Here is a 21,441-nt window from a genome sequence, read left to right as displayed (position 1 = left end):
CTAAAATGCTGGAAGGGGACTCAACAGAAAGCTTCCGCAAGTCAGAAAAACCCTGATGGTGAAAAAGATGCAAACTATAGGGACCGACTAACCCCAGCCCGCTGCCCTTAAGATGTTTTGGACCACAACTCCCATCAGCCTCAACCAGCATGGTCAGTGGTCAGGGAAGGTGGGAGCTGGAGTCCAACAACATTGGGAGAGCACCAAGTTGAGGAAGGCTGCTCTAAAGTTTATTTTTAGGAGCTGGAGAAACCAAGTGAAGTCAAACGCACTGGTCTGTCTTTGTTTCCCAGTGTGAATGCTTCAGGCTCTGCCCCGAACAATGCTAACGTGGGCAATCTTTTCTTGCTACCTGAGTCCTCACACTTCCCTGCCCACAGAGCTCAGCTTCTCCCGCACTTCCATGAAAGAGGAAAATCCATGCATCTCCCACAATCTCAGCCTTTTGCCCACCTTGATGACCCGGAATCCGAGGTAGCGCTTGTTGAGCATGATAATCTTGTACTCATCGCTGGCGTCGTCCATCACGTGGCGCAGGGCCAGCAGGGCGGGTGTGTTGGTGAGGATGGCACTGCGCCAAGCTGGGTCGCCCTCGTGCGAGATCACCATCTTCTCTTCGTTCGACCGTATGGCGTCGTACAACACAGCTGGGTCGTCGTACTCGTCCGGGGAGGTGAAATGGTCCTTGAAGAGGAGAGGCAATGCTGTATTGCAAGGGGCAAGACAGGGAAGGAGCACCCCTGGCTCTGAGCCTTCTTCCCCTGGGGGTCCCCTTGGGGGTTCCCCAGTTGGTTTCTCCCACCACTCCTCTGCCTCCAGCCAGTCCATGACACAGTCTGGCTCTGTAGGGCAGCTTCCGATGCTCCTACTTAATTACGTGGGTGGGGCAAAGGCACACCTGGTGTAGCTTGAGTGACATGCGCACTCCGGGTGCCACCACGTGATGCAGCAGGTCCATGTCAGCAAAGACCCACTCATCGCGGGGTGATGTGATTCGGAAGTCCCCCTTGAACAGTGCATGCAGGCCGTACAGGAAGGGCTCCAGGCTGCAAAGAAAGGAGGAGGGAGGAATCATGGAATTGCAGAGTTGGAAGGGACTGGGGAAACCCAGTCAGATGTGTGGGGTACAAATAATAAAAATTATTATTATCTAGTCCAACCCCCTGCAATGTAGGAATTGTTTTGCCCAATGTGGGGCTCAAACCTACGATCCTAAAATTAAGAGGCTCATGCCATGATTAAGAGCCTTAGATTAAGAGACTGAGCTTTGTTGTTCAGGCAGGCCACACAGGCAGGAGTCTTTAGCAGTTGTTCCCTATACAGTCATACCTCTTGTTGTGTTTGCTTCATGTTGCGGCTTTTCGGGGTGCAAATGGCACCGCAGAACGGGTCGTGTCCGCAACTAGAGGTACCACTGTACAGTCATACCTTGGAAGTCGAATGGAACCCATTCCAGAAGTCTGTCTGACTTCCAAAATGTTCGTAAACCAAAGCGCGGCTTCTGATTGGCTGCAGGAAGCTCCTGCAGCCAATCGGAAGCCAAGGAACTCCCATCAGATGTTCGGGTTCCAAAGAACGTTCGCAAACTGGAACAGTCAATTCCGGGTTCGTGGTGTTCGGGAGCCAAAACATTCAAGTACCAAGGCATTCGGGATCCAAGGTACATTATTATTATTATTATTTAAAAAATTGATATGCTGCATCACTAGGCAAACAGTAATATAAACCTGTGTGGCAAAGCATTGCAATCAAACCTACACTGGGGTTCTTAACACAGAGGGTGGGGAGGAGGCATGTGTGGGGCTGGTCTCACCTGGCTGACATGCTGTGGGAGGCAGTGCCCAAGGCCCGGCGCCCCAGGATGCAGAGCCCAAAGCACAGAGTGACCAGAGGGGAGTTCCACTCCCGGTCCACCGGCTGCAAGGAAAGAAAGAAAGAAAGAAACACACACACAGAGGCATGGGAGGCAGAACGGGGCCCACGCACAGAATCTGCATTGGTCAGGGCTGGAGTCAGATGCAGGTCAGCATGAAGAAGCAGAGTCAGGGTTGTCAGTGAAGTTAACGCTTTATTCAAGGAAACGGCATGCAGCTCAGCAACACTTCTTGCCCTTACAGAGCAGCTGCCAAGACTGAAGGTCCCAACCTTCCACCCCTTTGAAGGCTCCTCCTCTCCCAGATGTTTCCCAAGCAGTCTCAAACTGTGTCTGCAAACATCTGGTCTCTGTTCTGACCTCCTCATTATGCTGCTTGCTCTTGGAGACCAGGGTGGAGGACGGCTTGTTGCAGCAGGAGAGGGAGACTCAGATGGGCGGCATTTAAATAATAAAGTTATTATTACTATTTATTCCGTCTCTGGAAGACTCACACATGGGATTGGGGGTTTGGGAAGACTTCTAGGAGAACCAGGTGGAAACCTCCTTTTTTCAGAGAGTAAGCAACCATTTCTCTCCTACGACACCTCCCCTACCCACAACAGCCCATGACTCACCTTCTCCCTGCGGCTAGCACAGTACTGGATCCAGTCGAGGTAGATATTGCAGAAGGAAGCCAGGGTGATGCCTGCCATGCGGTGATCGTAATCCTCGTCTATGTTGAGGTTGAAGGTGGGGTCGCTGTCTGCGTAGTTCAGAGAGGTGCAGGGGCGGAGGGCCTCCTGGATCCCCTCGTTGCCCAGCCACTCCTCGAGCTTTGGAGAGCCAGTCACATAGTAGATGATGCTCTGCCAAAGGGTCAAGGATGATGAGAATTGAAGTCCCAAAACAGATGGAGACCCAAGTTTGGGAAACCCTACTTCAAACTTCTGTTTTGTTTATAAATCGATTCCAATGAAACATCCCAAACCAGTCAATAATAAAGACATCAATAAAAAAAACTATTCCAACATTAGACTGGGAGAAAAACCGCAACTTAAAAGGCTTGTTGGAAAAGGAAGGTCTTCAAGAGGCACCAGAAAGTTAACAGAGGCAGCATCTGTCTGATACAGGGATGGGGGAAAATTCCACGGTAAAGGCCCCATTCCTAAGACCAAAGTGACTGTATGAAGCTCATGCCTGTTGGCTTGTTAGGCGGAGATTTCACTGTCCAAATGCAACCGGAAAAGGGGACCCCCTAATACCAACCAAATCCTTTGGGAATTCTGTCTGGTAAATATTAGATATGCACTGTTTCCAGGGCTCCCCCCCCTGGAACTTAGTTCCACCACTTCTCAGGTGGGCGCCACTGCCCTTCTAAAAGAACGAGGGAGATGTTCCTGGTGAGTTCCGGCACCTCTTTTTCTAGAAAAACAGCACCGACCATCTCTGTTGCTTTTCCGGTGCCTGCTTTTCCGGTGCCTCTTTCAACCGACCTTTTGATTTTTAGAAAAATAAAATTATTGTGGCGTAACGTTCATGATGAGTAACAACCCAGAAGTGCGGTAGTACAGATCTCCCCTCCGGGGCAACGAGGTTCACCTTGACGTAATAAGTGATGAGGATCTTCCGAAGATCGAAGACCTGGAGCATGGAGGCGGCGTTGTTGTCGCTGATGCTGTAGCCCTCCAGGACGTACTTGGTGGCGGCCACTTCCCAGGCCAGCCAGCGCTGCCCAAAGGCCGCGTTGAAGCTCAGCATGCGCGGCAGGTGGCCCGGCTCGCAGCAGCAGCAGCCCTCGTCCTCCTCCACCCCCTCCGTGATGGCTTCCACCTCTCGCTGCTGGCAGTAGGTACCTAGAGAAGAAAGGGCAGCCCGCACATTGGTCTGCGGCAGTGGGCCCTGACCTCTCTGTGCCCCATGGGCCATAGTCACCAGTGGCCCATCTTGACAGCAGGGGATCTGACCCCACACTTAAACAAGAACACAGAGATCTTTGCCAATAAGTTGAGGACAGGGGCTATTGCCCCCTCCTTGCTCATGAAATAGCCAATCTATTGACTAGGGTAAAGAAGATAAAGAAGGCTGATCGCCGAAGAATTGATGCTTTTGAATTATGGTGCTGGAGGAGACTCTTGAGAGTCCCATGGACTGCAAGAAGATCAAACCTATCCATTCTGAAGGAAATCGGCCCTGAGTGCTCACTGGAAGGACAGATTGTGAAGCTGAGGCTCCAATACTTTGGCCACCTCATGAGAAGAGAAGACTGCCTGGAAAATACCCTGATATTGGGAAAGATGGAGGGCACTAGGAGAAGGGGACGACAGAGGACGAGATGGTTGGACAGTGTTCTCGAAGCTACGAACATGAGTTTGACCAAACTGCGGGAGGCGGTGGAAGACAGGAGTGCCTGGCGTGCTCTGGTCCATGGGGTCACGAAGAGTCGGACACGACTAAACGACTAAACAACAACAAATTGACTAGGGAGGGGGGGGGTCATTGGCGATTCGCATCACAGAACAGAGGGTTCCAAACCTCTCAACAACAGACTCTTAATTTTGTTTGCCTGTGCTGCTGCCATCAAAATTGATGGGGTTTTGTGCAGGGGAGGGCAGATTCCACCTCTGGGCTGGCGTGTTGCCTACCTCTAGCCTGCAGGCTAGATGCAGTGCCGGAGCTCAGTGGCAACTCTGGTATCTCCACTTAGAAAAGAACCAGGAGGGAGGGGATGGGGAAAAGCCCCTTCTCTGCTGCGGACCTGCTGCTAGTTAGCGACAGTATTTTAACTGTTCTTAATTCTGAATCTTAGGGTTGTTGTAACCCACCCTGGGACCTGCTGGCAGAAGGTGGGGAATAATTTTTAACAACAACAACAAAACAACAATATTAATAATAATATCATAGAAACACAGGGCTGGAAGGTACGCCGAGGGTCATCTAGTCCAACCCCCTGCAACGCAGGAATCTCAGCTAAAGCATTCATGAAAGACGGCCGTTCAACCTCTGCATAAAAACCTCCAAGGAAGGAGAGTCCATAACCTCCTGAGGGTGACCGTTCCACTGTCAAACAACCGCCAGCCTTCCACACCCTAGTTACCTACAGGTGTTTTGGACCTCCACTCCCATCATCCTTGACCACTGGCCAAGCTGGTTGGGGCTGATGGGAGTTGTAGTCCAAAACATATGGATGGCACCTGGTTGCAGAAGGCTGCAGTAGGCAATACTGGAAGGCTGTATGGGCAAATCAACTCTGACTTGATATAAAGAAGCTTCCTATGCCCAGAGGCCAAGTTCAGTCCCCAGCATCTCCCGGCAAGGCTTGGTGTGTGTGTGTGTGTGTGTGTGTGTGTGTGTGTGTGTGAGAGAGAGAGAGAGAGAGAGAGAGAGAGAGAGAGAGAGAGAGAGAGAGAGAGAGAAAATATGGACCAGAGACAGCCCCTGTGTCTCCACCCAGATGTTGGGCGTCCATCTCCCATCAGCTCCAGCATCAGGGAAGGTGGAAGCTGTAATCCAGTCTTCTGGGGCCCTCCAAATGTTTTGGATTACATCTCCCATCGGCTCCCACAAACAGCCCCAGGAGCAGTCTTCTGCCCCAGGAAGATTCAGCAGGAAGATTTTGGGCTTCCCCATCGCTTTGGCCTCCCTGCCGACTTACCGCGGAACTCGAGGCCCCGCAGCTGGAAGGTCACCAAGCCGTTGCCAATCTCGATGAGGTGCACGAGGGCGTTCAGGTAGTCCGAGGCCAGGATGAAACAGTCCCCTGTAGTGTAGTTGCCCCAGCGCCCCAGGATCAGGTCCCCGCAGAGTGTGTGCTGCAAGGAGCGTGTCAGGTGCTCGTAGAAGATGGAGTTCAGGTTGTTGTCATCGGCACCTGCGAATCGGGGCAAACCGCATGAGCACAAATATGTAGCAAAAGCACAGGGGAGGCAGAGAGGAGCAGATAATGTTGGATTCCCAACTCTGCCCTCATCATTTGGGACCCAGAAGGGCTTCCCTCCACAATAGGCAGGGTAGTGATTTGGGCAAAGGAGGGGAGGGGGCTTTCTTTGCCCGTGGTACATGACTGCTGCTGGCTTCCATGGCAGCTCAAGTGTTGCAGCACCTGCTTTGCACCCAAGAAACTCCCAGAAAGCTTCACCATTTAAATGAATCAGTCGATGAGAACTTATCTCTGCCCAAAACCACAAGGAGCCACAGCCAGCCAGCCAGTGTCACCGGGCTGACGGTCAAAGACCCTGACTCAGTGTATGGCAGTCTCCTGCCTTCAGGGATGGGGACTGCAGCTCAGAGGTAGAGCCCCTGCTTTGTGGGCAGAGGGCTGCAGGATCAGTCCCTGCCATCTGACGCAGCAGGACTAAGGAAGGTTCTCTCTCAAACCCTGGAGAGCTGCTGCCAGCCAGAATCAGCAATCCTGGGCTAGATAGACAATTAGTCTGACAGAATGTAAGTCAGCCCTTATGGCATTCACACTCCGAGACCATTTAAGCAGTGCACCGACTCCTTTATCAACCGTACTACGCTTTAGCCTGGGAAGGACCTATGTTTATAAGCAGAGGCAGAGGCAGCAGGCATAGCGGATGGTTCCTGCTCTTGCAGCAAGGAACTGCAGCCAAGGGACAGGTGACTTGTGGAAAAAGCATTAATCACCTCCCATCATTATGCCTATCAAATTCAAACTCTGTGGCTGCACTAAAGTTACATCAAATATGGCCTTTAGTCTTTCAAGCCCGCAATGTCTGGATACAAAACAGCACTTATTAGTCAGACCCACGCTTAAGATTGCACAGCAAAATTATTGTAAATGTGCAGGTTTACATAGAAAGGTGGGCAGAGAGCTGGAAAACAGCCACAGAACTAAAGCGCAAGATTTACTCTTATGGAATAGTGACTTTTTTTCCAGACCAGGTTGACGTAAGAAGTGCACTACCGGTAGGAGCCAGAGAAAAGAGTTCTGTGCCTCCACCCGCCCTGCGGCCAGCCTCAAGCTCTCCAGTAAGGGGCCACCCCTGGAAACACACCTGGGTTGCGGTCAAGCTGCGTGGCCAGTCGGGTGTTGGAATGGTCAACTCTCTTGGTGCTGAGAAGGAGAGAGAGAGATTAGACAAGGGGTGAGGGGAGCAACCTGTGGTCCTCAGCCTGACTTATAAATGTCTTTGCAAGTAATCACTTCGGACCTCCTGATTTTTCCCAGGGCAGGGAGGGGAGACAAAAGGGGGCAGTTCACCCACTTCTGGCTTTGGCCTGCCCACCCCTGGATCCAGTCCCACCCACAATCAGCAGGAATGTGGTCCTTGGCACACACAAAAAAGGAAAAAGAAGCATTGCCCACCCCTAGATGAGACCTTTCTCCAGAGTAAGGGAGACCAAGAGCATGGACCCTGTGATCCAGTGAGGAAGGGCGGTAGCTCAGTGGCAGATGAGTCCCTTTGCAAGCAGGAGGTTCTGGGTTCCGTCCCTGGCATCTCCAGGTAAGGCCGGGAATTGTCTCCCACTTGAAACTCTAAACAGACAGAGCCACTGCCAGTTTCCCAAACTTGAGTCTCCAGTGGTTGTTGGGACTACAACTCACATCATCCCTAGCTAGCAGGACCAGTGGCCAGGGATGATAGGAATTGTAGTCCCCAAACAGCTGGAGATCCAGGTTTGGGGAACTCTGGTGTAGACCAAGAGTGGGGAACCTGTGGCTTTCCAGACATCGCTGGACTACAACTCCCATGGGCCCCGGCCAGCATGGCCAGTGATGAGGGTTGATGGGAGTTCCCCACCCCTGGGGTAGACAATGCTGGGCTAGAGGGACCAATGACCTGTCTCCATACAAGGCAACGTTTACGTCCCTATTGCAGAAAGTTCACTCTGGAGTCAATTTGGACTCACAGCTGTCCATGGAGACGCAGGTCAATTCTGTGTCCAGGGCAGCTGTCTACCAGCTCTATATGGTACGCGGGCTGAGACCCTACCTGCCCACAGACTGTCTTGCCAGTGGTACATGCTCTGGTTATCAACCGCTCGGACTACTGCAATGCGCTCTACTTGGGGCTACTTTTGAAGGTGACCCAGAAACTACAACTAATCCAGAATGCAGCAGCTAGACTGGTGTCTGGGAGAGGCTGCTGAGACCACATAACACCGGTCCTGAAAGACCTACATTGGCTCCCAGTATGTTTCCAAGCGGGTGGTGCTGTGGGTTAAAGCACAGAGCCTAGGGCTTTCCGGTCAGAAGGTCAGCGGTTCGAATCCCCGCAATGGGGTGAGCTCCTGTTGCTCGGTCCCAGCTCCTGCCAACCTAGCAGTTCGAAAGCACGTCAAAGTGCAAGTAGATAAATAGGTACCGCTACAGCGGGAAGGAAAACGGCGTTTCCATGCGCTGCTCTGGTTCGCCAGAAGTGGCTTTGTCATGCTGGCCACATGACTTGGAAGCTGTACACCGGCTCCCTCTGCCAATAAAACAAGATGAGCGCTGCAACCCCAGAGTCGGTCACGACTGGACCTAATGGAACCTTTTATGTTTCCGAGCACAATTCAAAGTGTTGGTGCTGACATTCAAAGCCCTAAAAGGCCCCGGCCCAGTATATCTGAAAGAGTGTCTCCACCCCCATTGTTCAGCCCGGACACTGAGGTCCAGCGCCAAGGGCCTTCTGGCAGTTCCCTCACTGCGAGAAGCGAAGTTACAGGAAACCAGGCAGAGGGCCTTCTCGGTAATGGCACCCACCCTGTGGATTCCATCAGATGTCAAAGAAATAAACAACTATCTGACTTTTAGAAGACATCTGAAGGGAGCCCTGTTTAGGGAAGTTTTCAATATTTTATGGATTATTGTATTTTAATATTTTGCTGGAAGCCACCCAGAGTGGCTGGGGAAACCCAGCCAGATGGGCGGGGTATAAATAAAATAATAATAATAATAATAATAATAATAATAATAATAATTTATTATTATTATTATTATTATTAGCGGCTGAGTGGCAAGGGAGGTTGGCTCCAGGGTCTCCCTGCAACATGCTCAGCACTCACTTGTAGTCGCGCTCCCAAAACTTGACGGGGCGAGCGTAGGACATGATGAAGACGGCGCTGCCCAGCAGCGGGTTGAGAGGGGTGGAGAACAGAGCAGATAGGACAGCCTGGACAAACAGCATTGCAGAGTCTGGACAGGCAGGCAGCAGTCAAGGAAATGTCAGCGTCAAGTTCAAAAGGGACAAAGTCAAATACCCGGCTACTCTTGCTGCTGTCAGCACACCCCAGGTGCTGAAAGTTACAGCCAGCCACCTGCTCTCTGTCTCTCACATTCATCAAAATAGGGTGCCATAGGAGTGAGAGTGATGCACTGGGATCTGGGAGACCAGGGTTCACACCCACACTCAGTCAGGAAGCTCGCTGGGCGACCTCGGGCCAGTCACTGCCTCTCTCAGCCTAACCTATGTCACAGAGCTGCTTTGGAGATCAAACAGAGAGGCGGAGAACCATGCTGAGCTCCTTGAAGGAAAGTTGGGGGTATAGATAACAGGAAACAAGTAAAAATGTTGGCCGTGGCAGCTCCAATTCAAGCTACTGAGTCACTGATGAATCAAATCTTCCTAGAAGCAGCTTATGCTGCCCCCCAGAACATCATGTGGCAGTGAATCCCACTGGTTAAATGTGCAGTCCTGAGTCTGCTGCCACTCCTGTTGGATGACGGGGGTTGTGTTGAGAGCAGAGGGCAGAAACGGAGTAGGGGGAATTATTTCTGTTTGCAGCACTCATCATTTGTAAAACACTCGAGTGTTCCTCCGCCAAGTAAATTTCGTGAAATGAATGGAATATTACTGAGAAAAACTCTGAAAGCGCTGCCCCCCTCACCCCCACCCCTTGGCTGCCACAATAGGAAAAGGATACGAGGTACGGCGAACGGCTGAGCGAAGGCGTGGAAAGCAGAGCCCCACGTGATCTGCCAGGGGGCGATGTAGGTGAGCACAAACCGGAGCTTGTACAAGAGGTCCCATAGCTGGAGAGGGGATGGGGTGCAGGAAAAGAAGAACGGAGAAGTTTACCCACACGGAGCTCAGTTCAGCAGTAGAGAATAGCGGATTTGAGCTGAGAGGGAGCAGATTTGCCCCACTCCAGAGACCAGGATGGCTAAGGGTCAGGCCCCACCTGAATTTGATAAAGGAAAAATTGCCCATCAGAAGTCCTGGGTCACCTTCCCTATTCCCAATGGGCTGGTCCACAATATGGGGAGTCTCTGCCTGTCCTGCTCCCCTGCCCCTCCTCTTTGACCTGCACCAGACACTCCTCGTCAAAGACTGCCCTGCACGCCACTTTCCAAACTCCTTCCTTCCCTTTGTGATTTGCTATGCTGCCAGGGATTGGCTCTTTATTGGGTAAAAAAGACAAAAAGCCCTTCCAGATAGCGGGTGACGATGCAGTCCTCTGGACAGGGTAACCCAAAACTCCTGGGTTCCCTCCACAGAAAAGGAATGAGAGGTACAAATGGTTAAAAGCAGCAGCAGCAGAAACCTTTGGTTTGCCTTTGTTTAAACTGTAAGGCGGCTAATAGGTTTATTGCATTTTTGTATGTTGCGAACTGATTTTTTGAGTTTCACCTGTACAATCCCTGCATTGCAGGAATGATCCTCAGGGTTCCTTCCAACTCTATGATTCTAGGACTCTCCTCCTGACAAGAGAGGGGGGTTCAGGTCAGCACCCACCTTGCTAAAGAGGATGGACATGACAAAGTAGTCGGTGAGGAAGCCCTCGGAGTACTGCTTGTAGTCAAACTGGAAGAAGAGGACAGTGAAGCCCAGGGCGACGTACTGCTGAGGGGGGCAGCAGAAGGAGCAGCGCAGAAGTTTCATGCCTGCAATGGTAATGAGGAGGGCTCTGCAACTGGGGTTAGAGGGGAGGCGGGGAAAGGGAAGAGAAGAGAGAATATGTCACTCGTGCATCTGTCCTCCACCCCCAGCAGAAAAATAAATAAAAAGGGAAACCAAGGTTCATTGCACAAAGTTTATTGCTAGCCAAAGGCATTTGGAGGTCAGTGTTCATGATTTCTGATCACAAATGGATCGTGCAAAGCTTTTGCAAAATGTTTTTCTGCAGGCTATGCACACCGCCGCTCCTGCTATTCATGGGGAGAACCCAATAGCCAAATGCAGACACAAAAGTTCCCCCCCAGTCTCTCACCCTCCCGGTACGCTCTGGCTTCTGAGATTCTGCCAGGCGCAGCCCACTGACGTTCAAAGCACAGCTTCATAAATGCAACAGCTAGAAACGCACTTACCGGTAAACATGCACATAAGCACACACTTTCGGTTCAGCGCTAACTCCTCAGCCTGGGCAGTAACTGAAGTACACACACAAAAATCCAGTCTTGCCCCTCAACGGCCAATGCTATTAGATCATTCTGAGCAAATGGTGAGCAGGCACAGGATTTCATATTGCAAATTCAGTATGCTTAAGGATATTGGCTTACTAGGCTAATCGTTTGCTACCTTTTGCTTGGAAGTTATATGGACATCTCAGAAGTCAAAAAATGGTTGGAAGAAGCACGAGTGGAGTTTCTCAGTGCTCATGGCCCAAATACACACCCACACCCAATCCCTGTGATCAGCAAGCACACAACAAATTCTGAAAATGATGCAGTTACACAAGGGTTTTCTGATAGCCATAATTTAGAGCCGCTTTCCCCAACCTGGTGCCCCTCAGATACGTTAAGCTACAGCTGCCATCAGCCCCTGCTGGCATGCTGATCGGAATTGTGCTCTGAAAGGCACCAGGTGGGAAAAAACCACATTCACAACATACTTTTAAACACTATGGTACTGCTTTAAGCAGTCATGGTTCCCCCCCCCATCCAAAATCCCGGGAGCTGTGGCTTGTTAAGGGTGCTGAAGGTTGTTAGGAGACCACTATATTCCCCACACAGAAATACAGTTCTCAAGAGTGCTTAAACAATTTATCTCTCTTCACGGGGAAGTCTGGGAATTGCAGCTCCATAAGGAGAATAAGGAGTCTCCAAACAGCTCTCTGCACCCGTAACAAACTACAGCTCCCAGAATTCTTTGGGGGAAGCCATGACTGTTGAAGCTAGCATCATACAGCTTCGAATATATACGGTGCAAATGTAGTCTTAGGGAATCATGTTTTCCTGGTGCAAACATTTTTTGCACTAGAGAACCATTAAGACAGCTTTCAACCCTGAAGTGCAGAAGGTGACAGAGAGAAGGAGAGGAGGGAGAGAGGGAGGGAGAGAAAGTCTACCACAGCAGCCCCTCCCAATGTACAATGAAGTTGCAGCCCAGAGTGGGACTTACTAGATGCAGAACTTGTCCTGCCGTGGAGTGCTGACCGAGTGGGCATCGATGGTGAGAGCGTTAAGCACCACGGCTGGGTAGATGAAGTATTTCTCCACACACTGCAGCCAGGCATAGAGCTTCTCAAACCACATCAGCTGGGCAGCACCTGGAAGATGTTGAGTGGAGAAAGGCACACAGGAACATAAGATGATGCTCCATCACCTGCCTGGCCCATCTAGCTGAGGACTGTCTTCACTGACCGGCAGCAGCTCTCCAGGGTTAAAGGCAGGGGTGTCTCTCCCAGCCCTACCAAGAAATGGCAGGGATTGAACCTGCTTCGTGTGCAGAACCACTGAGCAACAGCGCTTCCCTGGGGGCTCAAGCTTGGCTGCACTGCGTCTCAAGCCTTACCTACTGTAGGAGCTCTGCTTTGTGTCACAGAAGTCCAGGTGCACAAAGGCATCATCCTGTGTCTGCACCACCCCAGGGCTGAGCCGAGGGCAATGGACCCTCCAAAGCCAGCCTCCCCCTGCTGCTCAAGAGCTCAGAGGAACATCATGTTCAGGGACGCCTGCCCGCGTACGTGTACCCGGGGTACTTACTCCGCACTTCGAACTGGCTGTACTCGCGTGGCTTCAGCACCGGCTGCGAGAGGCAGAACCAGGGCAGCTGCTTCCGCAGCTGGGGCAGCAGGTAGTGAGTGACGAAGCCCACCAGGCCGGCCAAAGCGTAGAGCACGTAACCTAGAACAGACTGGGGACGGCAGAACAAGAGGCGGGCAACGCAATAAAGTACACTGCAGGCACATAAAGGGTTACGCTGTTACGCATGTGAGCTCAGAGCACAAGCTCACTCACTATTTTTCTACTACCGGTATGTGTGCAGGTTTACCAGACTAAGTAATGCCTACCTGAGTGAGCAGCTCAAAGAACTGCTGGACTGCCGGGGGGCGGGGGGGGGGCGGCAGGGGGGCACTGGTGCCAACAAGCTGGGCAGAAAATAGCTTAGTCAATAGAGCATGAGACTCTTAATCTAGATCAGTGTTTCTCAACCAGTGTGCCTCCAGATGTTTTGGGACTACAACTCCCATCATCCCTAGCTAGCAAGACCAGTGGTCAGGAATGATGGGAGTTGTAGTCCCAAAACATCTGGTTGAGAAACACTGATCTAGATGACCCTGATTGTTCCTTCACACATGGTTCACAGGAGGTTTTCAATTTTCTCTCTGAAATTCTGTGGGGGGCGGGGTTGTCGCCCGATCCCCTAATCCTATTCTTTTTCTAGGCCTTCACAGCTATTCCCTGGATAGCTCAGTCGGTTAGAGCATGGTGCTGATAACACCAAGGTTGCAGGTTCAATCCCTGTATGGGAGACCTGCATATTCCTGCATTGCAGGCGGTTGGGCGAGATGATTGCCAGGGTCCCTTCCAGCTCTATGATTCTACGATTGCCTTCCTTCCTTCTGCCTCTAGTACCACCCCCACCACCCCCATTACTGCCACTGGGTCCAATCCACAGACATCGGCAAACCTGTGGCGATCTCAAGTTTTTGGCTACGGAGTGCTGGCCACCTCCTTGGCAACCCCTGCTGCTCCCTGCGCAAAGCAGAACCCAAGCTCCTTTGGAGCCACTGTCTCCCAAACCCACCAGCGCCATGCCTTTCTTCCCACGGGTACCTCAAGAGCAATGAAGACGGTGCTGGCACTGATGGCAAATGTCAGGACGGCAATGACGAGGCACATGACCAGGTCTGAGTGAAGGATCTCCCGCTGCGTTGGGGCGAAGAGGAAGAGGAAGTGAGAAGCTGGGACTTTCTCTGTGCCCGTCGCCCTTTGCTTTAGAGGTGGCCGGCTGGCTTGCGTCACAGAGAGACACAGACACCTGAGCCCCACACCCTCCAGGGAGCTCCCCTTTCTTCAAAAAGCCCATCACAACTTTCTCTTATGGATGGTCGCTACTATGTCGATATTTTAAGCCAGGCATGTCCAACTTTCAAGAGACTGAGATCTACTGAGATCTACTCCCACTATAAAATAAGTGGCAGTGATCTACCAAAGTTGTTGAGCTTTTTTTAGGAAATCAAAGTTGTTGAGCTTTTGTGGGGGAGGAGGATCCCGCGATCTACCACGGACACCTGTTGGACGGCCCTGTTTTAAGCTGATGGACCATTCTGGGACGGCCCGTTGCTAGGAAACCATTTAGCAGTGAAGAAGTAAAACTGCATTGGGCAGATCCCCTTCTTTTTCCTTTTGCAGGCTGCCCCACCCACCTCACCAGCAGGGATGGGCAGAGCAGCTGAACTTAAACCACGTCAATTTTGCACATGACCAACAGATAGCCCCTTGGCAAGCACAAGTCTTTTTTATTTAATCCACATGAAAGGCAGTTTACAGGCTGTATTTCAACTTCCCTACTCCTCCTACTTTTTAAATTTTACAGCTCATAGCCGGCTGGAGAAGTGAAGAAGCACCGTCACTTTAAAATGTGGGTGGAAATGCTCCTTGGGGTGATGGTGTGCTACCCTTCCCTGGGATGTTGCACAGAAAATAAAAATTAAAAGAGCAGCTCTCCTCCTGCCGCCTGGCTCAGTGCAGACTATGCCCAATTTGCAAATGAATTTGGGGGCTGAGCCTCAGGTGAGTGAGCTTTTGAACACCCACCCAAATTCCTCAAGCCTCCTTACTCACCAGGGAGCTGCGTAGTTTCTCAGGCAGCGGATCCTTAATGCCAAGTGGGGGGCTCTCCACATTGCGGTTTTCAAATTCAGGGAAAATCTTGCTTCGTATCAAAGACCTGTCCCGTCCGGGGGAGACAAACAGGGAAGAGAAGAGCTAGGGTTAGGAAATCCCCAGCAGGCTCATGCCTCTCCCTACATGAAGCCGGCTTGTGGAGTCATAGAATCATGGAATTGTAGAGTCGGAAGGGGACCCCGAGGGTCATCTAGTCCAACCCCTGCAAACGCAGGAATCTCAACTAGATCAGCGTTTCTCAACCGCTGTTCCGCGGTACACTAGTGTGCCACGAGACGCTGGCTGGTGTGCCGCGACGTGCGGCGACGAGAAAGGCGATTTGCATTGTCACGTGCCTGGCGGCCGCCAATATTCAACACTGACCTGCCGGAAAGGAAGCCGGCCGGGTCATGACGCAGGGCGAGCACAGCTCTCAACAGCCACCACCACGGGAGGGTGGTTTTAGACAAACTTAAAGAAGCTGGCTGGATGAGCTCAACCTGAAACTTGCTGAGCAAAGGATTGTGCTGGCAGAGAAATCAGCGGCTTGTGAAGCCTTATTACAGGAGATTGCAACCAACACAGCAATTGGCAAGTGTTTCTTACAGTCATAATTCTATAGTCAATATAGGGCGGCACAGAGTTAAATTTTTTAACTTTTTTAATGGTGGTGTGCCTCGTGATTTTTTTCATGGAACAAGTGTGCCTTGGCCCAAAAAAGGTTGAGAAACACTGAACTAGATCACACATAACCGACGGCCATCCAACCTCTGCTTCAAAAGCTTCAAGAAAGGAGAGTCCACCACCTCCCATAGGAATCTGCTCCACTGTCCCCAGCACTCCTCCCCTCTCTCATCCTTCCACCTCCCAGCAGGTATTGATTGCAAACCCTGCTCTCTCCCCACGCCCCCTGGAATTGTCTCCCTGCCACTCAGGAGTCCCAACTCCCTCCTTGCTCTCTGCTGCTGCAGGTTGCACTCCCGATCCATCCCGGGTGGGATACAGACCAGAGCACAGTCGGGTCACTGCTCTGGCGGCTCAGGTGATACGAGAGTGCCATGAGGAGGCCACAGAAGACGGAGAAGAGGACGGGCACGTGCTGGTCACCCCACGGAGTCTGGGAGAGAATAAAGAGGAGAGAAACTAAACCAATCAGACTCAGAGAAAACCGCAACACCCTCAAAGCCCCCGCCCGAAACCCAAAGCCAGCAATACACAGCCCTAGCAGGCAGCCAAAAGTGGAAACACCCCCCCCCCCCAACCTAGATGGCACCATTGCTTCAGACCAAAAGGTTGCAGTGTGACCAAAAAGCAAACCACCTGAACCTGCCCTGGAGCTCAATGCCAACACCCAGCCCCGGCCCATTCCCCAAAGGCAAGTCTGGCCCGTTCGCTCCCCACAGAGGTCAGGTACCTTGATGGCCCCAAGGCAGAAACCGTACAGAAGGGCAGCCACGAGGAGGCTGCGCAGGAGAGCAACAAGGGCAGTGAGGGGACTGGTGGCAGCTGTGGGTGGAGAGAGAGAGAGAAAGAAAGAGAGAAGGCAGCACCATAAATTATCATCATTACAGTCGTACCTTGGATCCCGAACGCCCTGGAATTTGGACATTTTGGCTCCCGAATGCCGCAAACCCGGAAGTGACTGTTCCGGTTTGCAAACATTCTTTTGGAACCAGATTGTTCGACGGAGTTTCCTGCAGCCAATCAGAAGCCGCGATTTGGTTCTGGAATGTTTTGGAAGTCGAACGGATTCCATTCGACTTCCAAGGTACAATTGTATTATTACACAATTAATGTATCAATTGCCTTCTAAACCACTGTCTCAAGGTGATTTACACACAATAATTATAGACCGTTAAAAGCACAAAAACAACAGGTAGGTTTAAAACAAGACTGAAACCCTAACAAAGTAGAAACTCATAGGTAAGACACACTTATCTAGCAGGGAGAGCTTGCCAGAACAAAAATGTATTCAACTGTTTCTGGACAGTGCAAATCATGGGTGCCTGGGTGTCATCTCTGGACAGGAACAGTCCACAGAACAGGGTCTACAAGCCCTGCTCCTCTGAGCTACTGCAGAGGCTGCTTCTGAGATCTTAGGAACTTGCAGGAGGAAATTTCCCTTCAGACCACAGCAATGTACTGGGTTGTAAAGGTGCTCTCTAAAGCGACCTGGGCCCTGAGCTGAATAGGGCTTTATTTGTCAGCGCCAACACCTTGAAATTGGCCTGGTAGCAGATCAGCACTCAGTGCTGATCTCACAAGCAGGGCGTCCTACGCTGGCTCCCTCTCATCTGCCCCATACCACTCCTGCAGCCACAACCCAAGCACAAGAGCACTCTCGCCTCCCGTGCCAGCTTCCAGCAACCGGTACCCCACCACGGTGATCCCTGCACAGTCATGATGAGGCGCGATTCCTGCATTGCAGGGGGTTGGACTAAATGACCCTGGGGGTCCCTTCCAGGCCCTACAGTTCTAGGACACTTAAGTCCTGTGGGCGGAGTGGGGGGAGAGGTGCAGCCCACTCCTCTGTGCACCTCTGACCCTGTTATTTCCACCTGCCTCTGCATTAACAGATCGGGAGAGTGGAGGGAGACAAGGGAGAGCTTTTAAAACATTTCAGGGGCTGACAAATTGGCTCGGAGGCAGGGTGGAATCACAGCTACGAGCGGATCGACCTCCTGACCCAGTTCTGAGCCCCTCCAACTTCTGTAGTGCCTCTTGCACTCTGCACTATGGGAGTCCCACCTTGGACCCACGGTTTGAAGTGCTACAGTCCATACCCGGCTCTACTACAGATGCTTAGCTCGGCAATGCATTGTCCCTTTCCCACGTGAACCGGGGAGGACGAAGAGGAATGTGCTCTGTACCTCCAGCAGAACCCCGAGACCCCATCAGCCCCACCCACCCCCAGCACTACCCCCGCCCCTTTCACCCTTCCCCTCTTCTCTCTGCACCTGTTCCACCAAAGATGTTCATGTCCACTTGCTCCAGAAGGTACATGAAGCAAGTGTTGACTTGGGGGAGGAGTCCGAAGAGGAAGATGGCCGGGAAGCAGAGGGTGAAAACTGGGTGAGAAAAGAAAAAAAAACGGAATCAAGCCACGGACGTTCAAATGACCCCCATGAGCTGCCCGGGGATTCTCTCGCCAGCCACGGGCCACCCCGCCAGCCACTCACCGATCGCCACGTCTCGGGCGCAGTAGAAGAAGCCGGCGGAGAAGAGGGTGAGGTCATAGAAGGAGACGGGTGGGAGGGGCACGGCGTGGGCGCAGAGGTCCAGAAACCAAATCAAGAGGCACGCCACGCAGAAGTAAACGGGGCGGCTGTAGGCGATGATCCAGTTGTGCCCCTGCCGGAGGAAGGGAAAGCAAAAAAGCCCCCTTGAGAGCAGGGGCCAGAGGTGCTTTCTCTTACAGACAGCAACTAGCACAAGGCTGTGAGGTCTTCATGTCTGCCTTCCAAGGCACGCAGCGGAAGGCAGCAAGGAGCAGGGGGCTGGTTCCACAGGCCAGATCCTTATCAGGCCCCCTCCCATTCTTCATTAGCATGCTGGATGATAGCCAGGTCATATGTCTCCGTCAGTGGCACCGGGAGGGGGGTAAGCTGGACTCCTCCAGTCAGTAAACATGCTTTTACTGAGATCTTACAACTCATCCACCTAGAAATATACTTTGCCTCTTCTGTGCTCCCCTTGTATTTCCCCACCCCACCCCCCTGATGCCGCTACCTGGCTGTTAAAATCAATTGTGCAGTGACTGGCATTGTGCACAGAAATCACCTGGCTGCTGGGCACTTGGGAACCTCCTGTGTCCAAACAAGGTAGGACTGACCTTCCTGCCTATCAACTTCCTGCAGGGTTTGATTGTGCGCCAGGTGCATGAACCCCCTTGCCCATCAGTGGGTGAGTCAAGCCTCCTTCAATAATAATAATAATAATAATAATATATTTATCTGCTGCCTATCTGACTGGGCTGCCCCAATCACTCTGGGTGGCTTCCAACAAATTAGACACAATAAAGCATCAAACACTCACATCTTCCCTATACAGGGCTGCCTTCAGATGTCTACTGAAAGTCATGTAATTGTTTATCTCTTTGATATCTGACAGGAGGGCATTCCACAGGCCCTCTGCCTGGTTCCCTGCAACCTCACTTCCCGCAATGAGGGAACTGCCAGAAGGCCCTTGGAGCTGGACCTCAGTGTCCAGACTGAATGACTGGGATGGAAATGCTCCTTAGGGCAGTGTTTCCCAACCTTGTGCCTCCAGATGTTTTTGGACTACAACTCCCATCATCCCTAGCTAGCAAGACCAGTGGTCAGGAATGATGGGAATTGTAGTCCGAAAACAGCTGGAGGCACAAGGTTGGGAAACACTGCCTTAGGGTATACAGGGAATAAGCCATTTAGGGCTTTGAAGGTCCATTCCAATGCCCAGCCTATCAAACTGGAAACCCTGGTGGAACAAGGTTGGACCACAGGCCAGAGGTTCCCACACCTGGCTGAGAGCAATTGCCCTCATTGCACACACCCCGGCGAATGGTGCTTCCTGTCCTGTCCTCCCGCTCCCAGCTCTTGGGTGCATGAGGCCCACTAACAAACCGATTCCACACAACATGCACAAAAGTGCATCCAAGGGAAGCATCCTTAATCAACCAAAGCCGTATCTGCTTTCCTTGTGTGTGTGTGCGCTCTCTCTCTCTCTCTCTCTCTCTCTCTCTCTCTCTCTCTCTCTCTCTCTCTCTCTCTTTCTCAAGCCTGCTCAAATTCCCAGCAGTTTGATACTCACATGCATTGGCGAAGCAGCATCAGGTTGGACACTCTGAAAAAGAAGAGGAAAGGGGGAGGGGGGTTAGATACATCAGGCCTCCTTGCAGAGAAAATGCACCCTCAGGACAACCGGGGGAGGAGGGAAGCAGTACTGAAAATACACTCATTGAATGGCAAAGCTACACGCTCAGCCGCAGACAGGGCTCCATGGACTCACCTTCAGCAGAGAGTATTGGCAGCTGGCAATGACCACGCAGAACTGGAATACCCAAATGTCCCGGAAGAAGCCCTGGAGGAGGAGGAGGTATCCAAGGAAAGCTACCAGGCTCACCAGCACCACCACAAACACGTTCTCTGCCACTTGCCGGTTCCTGGAGGGGTGGAGGAAGAATGGAGCATCACTGACCATCCACTGCCACCTGGCAGAAATAGGGAGCAGGGGAGGGAAGAGGAGGAAGGCAGGGGTTGCTCCCATCATCGCGAGGCAGCAGGGACTTCTCCTTGAACTGTTCCATCCCGGCTGGTCATTAGAAAAACGCGCAACTAAGATCTGCTTCCTTATGTTGAATCGGAAAGCCCAGTTTTCACCTTTCAGCACACTTAAGAGGCATTCCAGGGACACGGTGGAGATCAGAAACAGGCAGGGGGCTGCTTTGTTTTCAAAAGGGTTCTGCTATTTTTCTCAAAAGTATTGTCCAAATCCACCCAAGGGCTCATGAGCAAATCCGTATCTTGTGACTGCCTGGCAGATGTGGCCATTTGGGCTACAGCTTTCCAACGCTGTGAGGTTGCAAACAGGCTTCAGAAACCCAAAGATCTGGACAGCTTGTAACCAAAGAGGTGCCAGCCGTCCATTCAGCAGTTGCCTGAGAGACTTTGCCGGCCTCATCTTGCACCTTTATGGCTGGCATATGCCCAGTGGCACCTTTTGCAGGAAGAAGCATCACTGGGGAGACAGGACTGCCTGGATCCCGGCTGGACGAGCAGCTGCGTGTGTCACTTACCGGTCCAGCAGAGCCAGCAAGGCCAGGCGGTCGTAGCGCACTCGCATCCAGCGTCCGGGCAGCACCCAGAACTTGTAGTATTGGCGCGGGTGGCATTTGTCCTCAATCATCAGCGTGTTCTCCTGGGATTCGTGCAGCGATTCCTGGTCCAGAAGGTCAAACTGCGGAAAACAGCCAATTAACTGGATCGGTTCTGCCACTCCACTCAGGACCCATCCCATCACCCCCAAAACCGTTTAAAAGGAAAAGGAAAGAGACTTCGCCTCCTGGCCAGAAAGTAAAAGCAGAACCCACAAATAATGCCCCCTTTCTCAATTCTCCCTTACTTTTCAATCACTCTGCCCCTGCCTCCTTCAGTTTTTGTCCCAGAAAAATCGAATTCTGCTAAGCCCGTTTTTCACAATTGCAATAAACTGGGGGAGTATATTATTATTATTATTATTAATTTCATTTCTATACCGCTTTGTATTTTAAAGGAAGAAAAATCGGTTTGCAACACACGAAAACATCAATCCAGAATTAAACAAACTTCAAGTAAACTAGTTAAGAGGCCTCTAAGGTGCTACTGGAAAGAATTTTTTTTATTTTGTTTCAAGTAAACTATTTCAGATCCTTCTCTAATATCAGATCCCCATATTTATTTACCTACTTAATTTATAGAGCTGCCCTATAGCAGTAGTACTCTAGGAAGCCAGTGTGGTGCAGTGGTCTGAGTGTTGGACTAGGACTTGGAAGATCAAATAGAATTGTTGTTGTTTAGTCATTTAGTCATGTCTGACTCTTCGTGACCCCATGGACCAGAGCACGCCAGGCACTCCT

General features: G+C 51.5%; 1 protein-coding gene across 1 annotated transcript in view; it reads right to left on the bottom strand.

Annotated features, from left to right (window-relative positions):
• Window positions 1-21,441, bottom strand: part of PCNX3 (pecanex 3) — a 52,815-nt gene that overhangs the window by 8,409 nt on the left and 22,965 nt on the right. The window contains exons 11-31 of the mRNA XM_035098162.3: window positions 20,623-20,783; window positions 19,836-19,989; window positions 19,638-19,670; window positions 18,029-18,200; window positions 17,807-17,917; window positions 16,264-16,355; window positions 15,857-15,966; window positions 14,808-14,913; window positions 13,797-13,889; window positions 12,723-12,873; window positions 12,139-12,286; window positions 10,534-10,711; window positions 9,722-9,830; window positions 8,864-8,993; window positions 6,871-6,929; window positions 5,508-5,723; window positions 3,455-3,708; window positions 2,491-2,721; window positions 1,814-1,917; window positions 899-1,046; window positions 454-684 (exon numbers count right to left, since the gene is read on the bottom strand). Of these exons, the coding sequence (XP_034954053.2) occupies window positions 454-684; window positions 899-1,046; window positions 1,814-1,917; window positions 2,491-2,721; window positions 3,455-3,708; window positions 5,508-5,723; window positions 6,871-6,929; window positions 8,864-8,993; window positions 9,722-9,830; window positions 10,534-10,711; window positions 12,139-12,286; window positions 12,723-12,873; window positions 13,797-13,889; window positions 14,808-14,913; window positions 15,857-15,966; window positions 16,264-16,355; window positions 17,807-17,917; window positions 18,029-18,200; window positions 19,638-19,670; window positions 19,836-19,989; window positions 20,623-20,783 (2,991 nt within the window). The remainder of the gene's footprint in view (window positions 1-453; window positions 685-898; window positions 1,047-1,813; window positions 1,918-2,490; window positions 2,722-3,454; window positions 3,709-5,507; window positions 5,724-6,870; window positions 6,930-8,863; window positions 8,994-9,721; window positions 9,831-10,533; window positions 10,712-12,138; window positions 12,287-12,722; window positions 12,874-13,796; window positions 13,890-14,807; window positions 14,914-15,856; window positions 15,967-16,263; window positions 16,356-17,806; window positions 17,918-18,028; window positions 18,201-19,637; window positions 19,671-19,835; window positions 19,990-20,622; window positions 20,784-21,441) is intronic.

This window comes from Zootoca vivipara, chromosome 16, assembly GCF_965207765.1.
Source record: "Zootoca vivipara chromosome 16, rZooViv2.hap1.1, whole genome shotgun sequence".
NCBI lineage: Eukaryota > Metazoa > Chordata > Lepidosauria > Squamata > Lacertidae > Zootoca > Zootoca vivipara.
Note: the sequence above shows the minus strand (reverse complement) of the source record. Positions and strands in the feature narration are given on the sequence as shown.